Genomic DNA, 12,707 nt, shown 5'->3' with positions numbered 1-12,707 from the left:
AGAAGCAAAAGTAAAATTAATACTAGCCAGGTACTTATTAGGTACGAAGCACAGATCTCTGAGCCTTTATACAACACAACCCGATGAGGTAGGTCAATTTCTTATCCCCATTTTTATAAAAGGAAACTGAGACTCGAAGAAATGAAGTGTCTTGCCAAGGTCATGCGGGCTGGGCTTCTAACCTAGGCATCAGTGCCAGAGCCAGTGCCTCTGAGCACCTGCCATTCTGCTGCCGGACAGAGGAAGAGCCCAGAGCCAGGCTGCAGAGGCCCAAGGTGTGGTGGGCAGTCTAGGCTGGGCCTCCTTGGGAGGAGCTCTGAGCAAACCCTTTATTCCCCAGGGAACTCTGACTTAGGCTCCCAGACTCACTGAGGGCACTCCTTATTTGGCAAGCACAGAGGAGACTGCTAAGTCCTACTAACATGGCACTCAGTATGGTCTCAGTGATGCGGCCTCAGGTCACCTCTGCAGCCTTGGACCCTGCTGCACCTGTGCACACGCCGGAGCTCCAGGCAAAAGACAGATGTGCCCCACACCTCCCTACCCTTGCCCAAGCTGGGCATTCTGCCTAGAAGCTTTCCTTCATTGTATTTTCAAATTTCATCCCCTTTCTAAGGTTCAGCTCAAATACCACCATCTTTCATGAAGCTCTCACAGATTCCAGATTCCACTTCCTGCTGGTTAGAAGTGATCCCTCCTCTCCCCGAATATTCCAAGCCCTCGCTTGGGCCTCTGACACAGACCAGTGCTGCCTGGCCAGCATCCGTCTCCCCTTCTGCCAGTATCAGTGCCTTGTCACCCCTCCCCATTGCAGTTACTGTGGGCCACAGAGGGCCACTCTCTGTCTCTAGGGGTCACATCCTCCTGGCCAGTGATTGGTCAGAAATGGGCATGTGACCCAAGGGTGGCCAAATCAGAGCAGCCATGGGATTTTGACTGGAGTTCTTGGGAAAGAGGCCTCGCTCTCTGCTGTGCTAAGCTGATAGAAAGAAAGCTTAGAGTTGCTGATGCTCATCTTACCACTTGGGGAGGGTGTACTTGAGAATGAATTCAATACAGAGGAAAGCAGAGGGGGAAGGAAGATAGAGATAGAGATAGAGATAGAGACAAAGACAGAGACAGAGACAGAGAGAGAAAGACTTCTAAAGTGCTAGACATCTCAGTAAGCCCCTGGATTCACCACGCGGGAAGCTAGTATGCCTCTGGCCTTCCTGTTCCTATGAGTCAGTGAACTTCCATTTTTTGCTTTTAAGTGAGCTTGAGTTTGGTTTTCTGTCACTTATGATCAAAAAGGTTTTAAGGAATAAAACTTCTCCTGAGCTCCCTATCACATATTCCCTGGGGTCATAATTCTTTATGTATATAGCTTCTCTCCCTTATTAGACTATAACTTTCCTGACAGCAGAAACCATGTATTCTGTACTTTACATGCTCACTAGGTCCCAGTGCCGGGCCAAAGAGTGGTACTAGGACGTGTTCAGGTCACAAAGTGTCAAAGCTGTGAGTGTCTGTGGCCATAAATTTCTTTTAGGTTCTCGAGTATAAATGTGGTCACTAGGTGGCTTGTCAGGTGCTGCTGTGTGAGGCCCCTAGAAACTGGGCCCTCTCTCCTGACGGCTTTGTGTGCCCATCAATCATCTCCTCTCATCTCAATTGAACTCATTCAACAACTAGATTATTGACTGTGGGTTGGGCACTGTGCTGAAGGCAGCAGTGGATAAAAAAAAGTCCCCACCCTGGTGAGGACAGACATGAAATATTACCGCTGGAGCAAGTTACTCACTCCCCCGAGCCTCAGTTTCCACAGTTTTTAAAATGGGGATAAATACCTCATGATGGTAGTTATGGGGTTTAATGGAATAATCCATATATAGCAGTTAATATGTTCCTTGTACATAAAACTCAATTAATGATAACAAGTATAATTATCATTACTGAAAAGTTAACATGGATAAATATATAATGGCAAATGGTGTTAGCCTGGATGAAGGAAACACACAGGACACTATGAGGGCCAGTAGGGGAGGATCAGAGGTGGTAAGAGATGGTATGAGGACAGGGTGGCACCTGTGACCAGAGGGAAGGGAAGAAGCATGCGAAGAAGGGAGGAGAGTATCTCAGGCAAAGGAAACACAGTGGGAGGCCCAAGGTGGGTGAGATGCTGTTTGAGGCTGTAATGTGGTAGCTGGATGGAAATGAAGGGAGATGATGCTAGAGATGCAGGCGAGGGCCGATGGGGCAGCCTGGTAGGATGCCCAGGCCCAGGAAGCCGGTGGGAGGGGAGAGAGACCCACTTGCTGATGTACTCCCCGGTAAGGATGACGCTGCAGGTCTGGCACTTGAAACAGCTGACGTGCCACTGCTTGTCCAGTGCCAGGAGCGACTGGCCATGCTTGATCTCCTCCTTGCATCCGGCACAGTCTGCAAACACAAGAGGACGTTGCTGAGGAAAGCATCCCGGGCCCCTTGAGCACTGCCATCATCTCAGCCCAGGTCAAGGACACCTCTGTGAACACGTTTTCCCACAACAGCTCCCACCCTGGCCCTGGCACCGTCCAGAGCTCCACTGGGGGAGAGAAAAGGCCACTGGAGCCCTGGCTTCTCGACACTAGTGTGAGGGAGAAAGAAAGACTTCCAGGGTTCCTCCAGAAAGTTCCTGCTTGTCGTCCTGACCACTGTTCATCCAGAGCAGACCCTGTGCTGCTTCTGGCCTGCTCTCAGGTAGTTAGCAAGCCCATGCTACTCTCCATGACCTGGACCTGCAGCATCAGCACCACTGGGAGCTGCACACAGGCAGCAGCGAAGGCCCCACCCAGACTACTGCATTTTATCAAGATCTCAGTAAAGTCCGAGAGGCACTGCTCCAGGGGATAAGCTTAGAACCTATTTTTTCTCACCCTTAGGCTGTACGCTCAATGGCAATATTTTGTGGTTAAATCTCTTCTCTCGCCTAGCACCATGCTCAGCATGAGTATGAATGAGCGGGCCTTACAGCATCCAGGCAAGGATAGCATTTACCATGGCTGGCCCCTCCCCAGTGTGCTTCTGTACCAAACGTTTGCCTCCCCAGGCGGCAAGGATCAAAAAGTCTAATGAGACTGTCCCAAACCAGAAAGGTGCCCTCACTCTCCGTCCCCGTCACCCTGAAACGTGCACTGGGGCCACAGAATATGGGGGGCCCGGCAGCTGCCTGTTGCTCAACCAATGTCTGGGGAGGGCAGGAAATGGAGCCAGCGTCCAAGGTACTTGGGAGATGCTGGGAACTGGGGCCTAGCCAACCGGATGGCCCACTCTGGAGGAGGAAAGGGTCATGAGGCAAAGTTTACTAGAGGACAAGCCTCCCTTTTGGCTCCATAAGACAAATGCACCTTGGAGCAGTGGGGAGAAAGACACTGCACACCACGTTGGGAGAGCCTGGCTGGAGGCCCGCACATCCAGCTGGGAGCCAGTCCTGGGAGAGAAGATGATGAGTCTGCAAGTCCAGGAAGGGGGTGAGCCCCTGCAAGCTGTGGGAGGTCGGGGCCCTGATGAAGTGTTGTAGGAGGCTGCTCCCATAGTACTCGCCTCTTGGCTATCAGCATCTTTCTAACATCACTTAGCACAGGCTAAGGGCAGGAACATTTCTGATTGCAAGATGCTTGAAGACCCAGGCTTTCAGATGGGGTCTGGGAAAATATTCTGGGGTTTATTTTTTTTTCTTCTTGTTCTCCTGGGATAAACTACCCCTAAACCCCCATTACAGTAATCACAGGCTTTAGAACATAATAGTTTAGAGAGGCTAGGCACCCTCTCCCCTTCTATAGACAGACAGGAGTCTGAAGTGACTTGCCCATGCTTGGCATAGAACAGTGGTCGGCAAACTCATTAGTCAACAGAGCCAAATATCAACAGTACAACGATTGAAATTTCTTTTGAGAGCCGAAAACTGACCTTTGCGCATGGGCCACGAAGTTTCAATCGCACTGTACGTGCGCGCCCGCACGTGGTATTTTGTGGAAGAGCCACACTCAAGGGGCCAAAGAGCTGCATGTGGCTCGCTAGCCGCAGTTTGCTGACCACTGGCATAGAAGAACCTGAAGGTCCAGGTATCTGGTCTAGCTTTCTATGCCACAAAGACTGCACCTGTGTCTCCAGGAGGGTAAAAAATTCCAGAGGGGCTCAGAGATCACAGAGCATTTGGTCCCAGTTTTACCCAATACAGGAATCTACAGCATTCTTGACAGTTGGGCGCCATTCTCTGCTTAACCACCTCCAGGGGTGGGCAGCTCACCCCTTTTGAGGAAGTCGACTTTCATTTGGACAAGCAAGATAGTCAGAACTGCCTTCTTTATATGGAGCCAAGACCCAACTCCTGTGACAGTCCTATTTTATGAAACCAGGAATAATCTACCTCTCTCCCCACATGACACTGCCTTCAAATATTTAAAGGCAACTACAGTTTCTGTCCTATTCTTCATTTCTTATACTTCGCTTTTTCTTGCTTGAAATGGTCACCCACTGGTCAAATTCACTTGTGGATTCCATGCACCAGGGCATGTTATTGGCCAACAACACAATTCTCTACCTCTCTAGTAAGCTTATTTGAAGAGCTGCATTCTTTCATGGACACTTTCTAGTAATGAGTCCCATCTCTCTAAGTTGTAGTGATCTACCTGGGATGAACTGAACACCTTGAGTTAAAATTTAGGAGGTGGTAGTATAGTGGTTAGAGGTTGGGTTGAGAGTTTAGAGTGAGGAGTAAGAGGCTGGTGGAGGGGAGAATCCCAGCTCTCCCACTTAATAGTTGTGTGACTGCTAGGCCCCAGCTTCTTCATCTCAATATTTTCCTTATAACTTTGGTGTGAAGATGAACTGAAATCAGGCCTGTGAGGACTTAGCACAATGCTTAGCACATATGTGCCCAATATGTGATTGCTGATTATTATTTCACATTCTCATGTTTTTAACCTATATTCTCTGCATTCTCCAATCTCTGATCTGAGGCCAGAAGCAATATCCCTATTGTTGGGAAGGCCTACTGACCCTGAGAACTCTGGCCTACCTTTTTCACGTGGTCTTTATTTTCATGTTAAACTGCTGGTCCTCCATTGTTCTGGCTTCATATTTATCAGAACTGTTTTTGCCTTTCTTTCGCCTTTCAATTCAGGCACCCCATCCAGGAGCCCACAAGTCTCATGTCATAACCACACCCTGTTCCTAGTTGGTTTCTACAAGCCAGCTGTCCACTGCTCATATGTTCCTCTCTATTCCAAAATTACAACCTTCAGCTGGCAGAAGGTATGATGCCTCCACCTGTTCCTCCCAGATTCCTCAGTTTATTGAGGTTTCAAAAGACCCCCAGATAGCCATTTTTATTTTTTTTAACTGCTCCATTCATTTCACTTAGATCAGCAAAAATGAGTGGGTTTTGTGAGTCATAGCAAGCTCCCCACCTTGTTTTAGGTAACTAATCCAGGCACAGACCCCCTTCCTAATTAGCAAATCATGTCTTTGATTGAGGGTGCTAAGGGAGTAGGCTCCAGGGCCAGACTCACATCTCTGGGCTCACATCCCAGTTCCATTACTTACTATCTGTGTGATTCTGGGCAAGTTATTTATGCTCTTTGAGTCTCATTTTTGTCATCAATTACTCTTATCTCCCTCATAGAGTTGTAATGATTAAATGAGATATTATATATAGAAACCTTAGTGTAGCCTAGCTGGTGTGGCTCAGTGGTTGAGCATCGATCGTGAACCAGGAGGTCATGGTTTGATTCCTGGTCAGGGCACATACTCGTGTTGCGGGCCTGATCCCCAGTAGGGGACGTGCAGGAGGCAGTCGATCAATGATTCTCTTTCATCATTGGTGTTTCTATCTTTCTTCCCTTCTCCCTTACTCTCTCTGAAATCAATAAAAACATTAAAAAAGAAAGAAAACTTAGTGTATTGCTGGACAATAGTAACAATCAATGTTAGCAGTGGTGATGGTGGTGGTGATGGTGTTGATAGTTATAGTGGTGATGATTGTGGTAGATAATGATGGCTGTGATGGTGATGGTGGGGGTGAAGATGATGGTGGTAGTGATGGTGTTGGTAGTTATGGTGGTGATGGTTGTGATGGTGATGTGGTGATGATGGTAATGCCACTACTGCTGCTGATTCCTGTCAGTGAAGTCTGTGAGGAAACATTTCTTCTTCCTATGGAAAGTTACATGATTTTTTTCCCCTCTTAACAGTTCCTGAGTATCCTTCTTGACCTATTTTGATTAGATATAACTCCCGCTTTTCCAGAAAGTCTTTATTCACCCTCCAGATAAAACTCACATTCCTTTAGATAAAAAAAGACATCACATTTTTTTCCTCCTTTTTCTTTTTCCATGATACCTTTCTCATCTTAGCGCTCTCTGGAATTTGGTTTTGGTTCCCTCTTTCCTTTGGGAACTCAGCAGACCTTCCAACATGCCCTCTAGTCATTTGCAGCAGTGACAGGGACGACCTTCGGGCAGAAAACATTTCTATGACACATGTACTCTGTCGATGCACAGATTGATGTCTTTACTTTGTGAGTAATAAGATGAGCCATAGTCCTGGATACTCCCCCTGGAGTTCTGCCCATATGCTCACTTGCTTCCCATTATCCATTCTTCCTCTACCTCCTGACCTGCAGAATTATGATGGAGACATTGAGTAGCCTCTCCTTGAGGACGCATTCACATGCAAGAATCCCACACTCAGCTGAGGAGCCTCCCACCTGTCCGAGATCCGATGCATGCAGTAACACACAACACAAACTGAGAGAAATAACGATAGATTCAGGAATCTTCTTCTCTGTTCACCTTTGACGTGCTTTCTATATTAAACCTCCAAGTGGACAACATACCTCACATTATATTAGAGAGCACTTTACGCACTATGATGTATGTTAGTCTGATTCCTGTACATTAATACATTTGCATTCTACAAAGCTGGGTAAAGTGAGCTCCAGGGAGGCTACATAACTGCTTTGCATCACACAGAAGGCTGGCAGGCTGCCGACTCCCAGCTCCCTTCTCTCTACTGCCTCACAAGTGGTTCCACTGGCCTCCGGGTACTTCAGCAGCATCAGTCACAGGGCCACGGTCCTGCATCCCAGCATCCTGGCCTGCTGCTATTCTGCACGATGCTTTCAAAGAGTTATGAAAGATTACAGTGTATGCACTCAGCCACCTTGAGATGGTAGAAACCTGCTCAGAGCAGCAAACTGTTTTTGGGAAGGGCTATTCATCCTACAAACAGATCCAATTTGACTGAAAGGAAGGAAGGGTGAGGGAGGGAGCCTTCCCATGGTCTTTCTCTCCAGCTCACCACCTTGGGAGGACTCTAATGGAGCCCCTGGGAGCCGACCCTGCTGACTCGGGTGTTGTGTACTCACCCACCTCAGCAGGATGTAGCCCTAGCATGCTGACTCTGCTGCTGCTATGGCTGACAGCCCCCCGTACCAGCACAGTGATGCAGCACAGGAAGCTAATGGGCTTTCATTGATTCTGCCGACAAGGCCAGTGAGTGTCATGTAGCATGAAGGAATACTGGAGCCTGGTGTGGTTTACTGAGACGCAAGGGGCCGGGTCCCTGCGTATATGTCAGCAGCCTGACAAGGGTGTCTGGGAACAGTGAGTTAGACATCTTACTGCCAGACACACTTGAGTGGAATGGACATTCCACAAATTAGAATGACTGTTCCAAGGCACACTCTTGATCCTTAGTTCCCCTCCCATGAACCTGTGGTTTAGTGATAAAATATGACGTTTGCTATAGCATGGCGGATGTCCTCCTCATCCCTAGATGGCGATCCTCAATCTTATGAACAGAGAATGAATCACCCAGGGTGCTTATTAAGAATGAAGATTTCTAGGTTCCTTCCCATAAGTCCAAAGTGGGCCTGGAACTGTGTTTTTCCCAGTTCTGCAGTGGTACTGATGCAGCGGTGTACAGAACACAGTCTAGGAGACACTAGCACAGCCCTTGTGGTTCGCTCCCACATGTTCTCTTTTGTAAGACATGTCTGAGAATTCCTTTTTAGTGGGGCTTGTAAAAATGGAGAACCACTGGCAGCAAAACACTTGGTCAGCTCCATTGGGGTGCCCTTGGGAGGTGGATGCAGAGGGGAGATAAGATCAGGAGCCCAGCTCATCCCAGAAAAGCCCACCCGATGGCACAGGCCATCACTGTTTACAGTCAGGCAGCTGCTCTCCCTGCATTTGTGCTTAGGGAAGCTTGTCAGTCTGGGCCACGTGCCAACTGGGTCATGATTCAGAAGTGCTCCAGGGTGGGAACCTCCTGCACTTCTCTCTAGGCCTGCAGAAGCCATAAATGGAGCTGAGACAGGGGAGCCCTGGGAGACAGGGAGGTAGGTGCCCAGTGGGGAGGACTCACGGCTTGGTCCGCGGATCTTGATGGGTTTACTGCTGGTCATGGACTGGGAGCACGTCTGACACACACACTCCTTCCCGCTGAAGGTCACTTTGTCTCCAATGGGGAAAGGCTTCCTGCAAGGGGGCGAGGGAGAGAGTCAATGCCTCTTCTCTGGAGGGATTCTGTGTCTGCTGGTTGCTCTGACAGCACACGTCCTCAGAGCTCTTTGGTAACACACACAGCTTGCCTTCTAGAGCACTAGATAAATTCAAGCACCGTTCATTGGGTCAGGCTGACTAAACCACTCAGTTAGGGCCAGGGCCAGAACTGGAAGCCCACTTGGGCTAGTTACATGATTTCAACATGGGGAGAGTCATGACACTTAGTTAAGCTACATTTCTTATCAGGTGAATGAAGTGGTTAGTAACTCCTCCTCGAGTTTGTTCTTTCTGGAAGGACTGTTTGCATCCCAACCTGATTTATCCCTGCACGTCTAAGAGAACTCATTAAGCTGCTGAACTTACCATCCAGGACCTTTAGAAATCCACAAACAACCTCTTCCTCCCGCAGCTTGAGTTCTCATCTATGCAGTTTGAGTCCTGCAGCTCCGAGTTCTCAAGCTCGTACATGGCCGTCCTCCCTAACTAAGTATACACTGCATCCAGTACCCCACACTGTCCATCCCACCACCCAGCTCCTCTTGCACCTGGTTTTGGACACTCGTCAATACAGACTCTGAGCATAGCCCCTGACATAGGCTGCCAGTGGCTCCATTGCCCTTGTGTTAGCAGTGTGGGATGATGGAGGGTGTCCTGGGGGCAAGAGTTGGGGAGCAGCATTTGCATAGTTCAGGCATTGACTTGTGGTAAAGGGGCATGGCATGACCTTGGGGAGGTACCACATCTCTATGGCGCTTGACAAAATTTTATACTGTATGGACCCTACTGTGCTAACCTCTGGTGGGTCTGGGAATCCAGAACCCAGGGCCCAGGTTTTAAGAGATAGAGGATGAATGAATTCCACCTCTTTCCAACTGTCATTAGTCTCAATAAAAAAACCCTTATCAGTAACTAACAAGTGGTTATTTTATGGGGAGGGTAATCCTATATAATAAGAGAAGAATATGCTAATTATCTGTTACTCTGTGAAGCGTAACAACTGACCGTGTAATGACCAGATCACGGATCTGTAGGAGGGTGGGGCATCGAACTACAAGCAGGCAGCGGAGAGCTACAGGAGGGGGCAGGGCAGCAAGCTATGAAGGTGGGAGGAGGTGAGGAGGGGGCAGGGGGAGCTACAGGAGGGCAGGGCAGCGGGTGGAGAGCTACAGGAGGGCAGCAGCGAGCTACTGGCTACAAGCTGGTGGTGGAGAGCTACAGGAGGGGGCAGGGCAGCAAGCAAGCAGGAGGTGGAGAGCTACAGGAGGGCGGCAGTGACCTACTGGCGCATGGATTCATGCTCAGGGTTACTAGTTAATCTATAAACTCCTTTCCCAGCTTAAAAATGTGTGTATATATATATATATGTGTATATATATATATACACATATATATATATATACACACACATATATGTATATATGTGTATATATATAAATAAAACATCTATATTAATATATATAAATAAAACATATAGCATATTCTTCTCTTATTATATAGGATTACCCTCCCCATATATATATGTTTTACTTATAACTTAATCAGAACAAGTCCATAACATTATAACGTATTTGTGGGCAGGATTGAGGTTTTTTACCTCCTTAATGTGGTACTTGGCATACAGTGGACCCTTAATGTACACTTACTAAGTTAACAAGTGATTGGGATGCTGGGAGTGGGAAGGAGAGAAGGAGTGAGATTTCCTTCACCTATCAGATACCCTGAGAGGCTGGATGATTATCATTATGATAATGAAAATAATAACAATAATAAAAGTGGACACAATTATGTATCAGCCACTGAGCTAAGGTCTTTGGGTGCCTCATCTCATTGATCTTCATGAAAACCCAACGAGGTTGGAATGGTTTTGATGCCCATTTTACTGATGGAGAAGCTGAGGCTTAGGGAGTGGGGTCACTTGCCAGGATCCTGGAGGAAGGCTATGCACAGATATCCCTGTAGCACAGGTAGCTGAGTGTGGGAGTGTGGCCAGATGCACGGCTTCCAAACTGAGTACTGAGGCTAAGGAACTCAGTGGTTCCTTTGGGCCTTTTGATGGGAAATGAGAGGCTGAGTGTGGGGGCTCAGGTCCTCACTATGCCTTCATTGCAGGACAAAGTAGTGTTTTACATTAGATCACATTTGACAGAAAGGGTTCAGCTGTTAAAAGGTTTGAAAACCACTGGCTATCGGATCCTTCCACCCCTGAGATTCTAGAAACCAAAGTGTCCAGCCTAAAGCCCAGGAAGCCCCAGAACTGCCCGGGAAAGACCCTTTCTTCCCTTCCCTGGGGGCTCAGCAGAGGATCCGGCCTCCGCTGGCCACCCGCTCACCTGCACAGGCTACACACGAAGCACTTGGGGTGGTAGGTGCGGCCCAGGGCGGAGATGACCTCGCCAGTGATAAAGTCCCGGCAGCTGTCGCAGCGGGTGCCATAGAGTTGCTGGTAGTCCTGGGTGCAGATGTACTCCTGGTTCTTGAAGAAGAAGCCTGACTGAGCCAGGCCGCAGCCACACACTTGAGGAAACGAGGAGGGAAAGAAGAGCAGATTGAGTCCAGGGAAGGTCTGCAAGCATGAGGGTCTTGTTGGAGACAAGGCCAGTATCTGATTTGGTCATGAGTGACCAAAGAATGGTGGCACATCGGACTCATGGGTCTGTGGGGCCAGTTTTCCTTAAAGTATGGGCTGAAGACCACTCACATCAGGATCACCTGTTGGGCTTCTTAAAATGCAGATGCTTGGGCTTGAATCAGACTCCCTAGGGCGGGGCCTGGGATCTGCATTTTAACACACTCCCCAGCTGATCTGGTGCACGCCGACTGAGACCACTGATGTTATACAATCCTCTCAACAGTGAATGAAAATTTAAGGCCATGTGGCTCATGCTATGCTACATGCTGATGTATCATGAATTTGATAAAGAATCATTCAGTTATAAATTTCTGGGGCACTTCTTCCAAGCATGACTCTGGGCTAGGTGTTTTAGGTATGGGGACCATGGACTCAATTTACAATGGCAGTGGGATGGATGATTTGAAGATTATAATCTGTCCTCATCATAGCCAAAAAGGGTGCATCTGTTTCCAGGCATGAATGATAAACACAATCCCCAAACTGTGAAGAGCTCATAATGTGTGCAGAGGAAGATCATACTGAACATAAGTCATGGTGACAGGCCATGGGCTGGTGCAGGTAGAACGTTCTGTGAGTGGGGAGGAAAAGGGAGCACAATCAGTGGGGGAGGCTTCTTGGAGGAGGCAGCTCTTAAGTTGAACTTTGAAGAACAGAATAAGCTGAAGCGTAGAGGCAGGAAGTTGCAAGTGATATTTGTGTGGAGATAGGGCTGGGGAAGGAGTGGTGTTTTCAGGGATTGGAGGGCAGTACTACATGGAAATATTGACTGGCCAGTTGGAGGAGGGCCCAGGTCTAGCTTTGTGCTATACTAAGAAGCTAGGAATGGTTTTCCCTTTAGTTTTTAAAAACATAAAGAAGTTATTTCAAAAAAACATAGACATATACAAAAGTAGAGAGAAGATGTTAATGATTCTCCATTACTGAGTTGCAAAAAGGATCAATTGTCTTGGTAGCTTTTGAATAGAGAGGCACCATGATTTTATGAGGCATTTCATTAGGTTTTGGGGGTGTCCTTTTGGACAACATGAAGATGTATACAACAGAGAATAGAAGAGTAAGTGGATATAATCATAGGTGTCTGAACAACTGAATCACACGTGACTCTTCCTCGAAAGAACTTAGAAAGGTGGGAAATGAGATTTCCTTGAGAGTGAAGTCAACACATAATGGGCAGAGCAGAAAGAGGCAAAGTTTCTTCTAAGAGATCGAATGGCTCTCAGGGCCACCAAAACTTCTGAGTGTATTGATCCAGCGAAAGCAAGGATGGGCCCTGGCTAGTTTGGCTCAGTGGATAGAGCATCGGCCTGTGGACTGAAGGTTCCCGGGTTCCATTCCGGTCAAGGGCACATGCCTAGGTGGCAGGCTCAGTCCCCACCCAGTGGGAGGTGTGCGGGGGGCATCCAATCAGTGATTCTCTCTTATCATTGATGCTTCTGTCTCTTTCTCCCTCTCCCTTCCTCTCTGAGATCAATAAAAATATATTTAAAAAAATAATAAAGCAAGAATGGGCCAGCCAGAAAGGGGCTGGTCGGCAATCAGAGGCC

General features: G+C 47.9%; 1 protein-coding gene across 1 annotated transcript in view; it reads right to left on the bottom strand.

Annotated features, from left to right (window-relative positions):
- ABLIM3 (actin binding LIM protein family member 3) overlaps positions 1-12,707 on the bottom strand; it is a gene marked incomplete at its 5' end in the record, with an annotated part of 102,377 nt that overhangs the window by 45,645 nt on the left and 44,025 nt on the right. The window contains 3 exon segments of the mRNA XM_079773257.1: positions 2,295-2,421; positions 8,392-8,504; positions 10,862-11,045. Coding sequence (XP_079629383.1) covers positions 2,295-2,421; positions 8,392-8,504; positions 10,862-11,045 — 424 coding nt within the window.

The sequence above is a fragment of the Cnephaeus nilssonii genome, assembly GCF_951640355.1.
Source record: "Cnephaeus nilssonii genome assembly, chromosome: 5".
NCBI lineage: Eukaryota > Metazoa > Chordata > Mammalia > Chiroptera > Vespertilionidae > Cnephaeus > Cnephaeus nilssonii.
The sequence above is the reverse complement of the archived record's forward strand: the minus strand, read 5'-3'. Positions and strand labels throughout refer to the sequence as shown.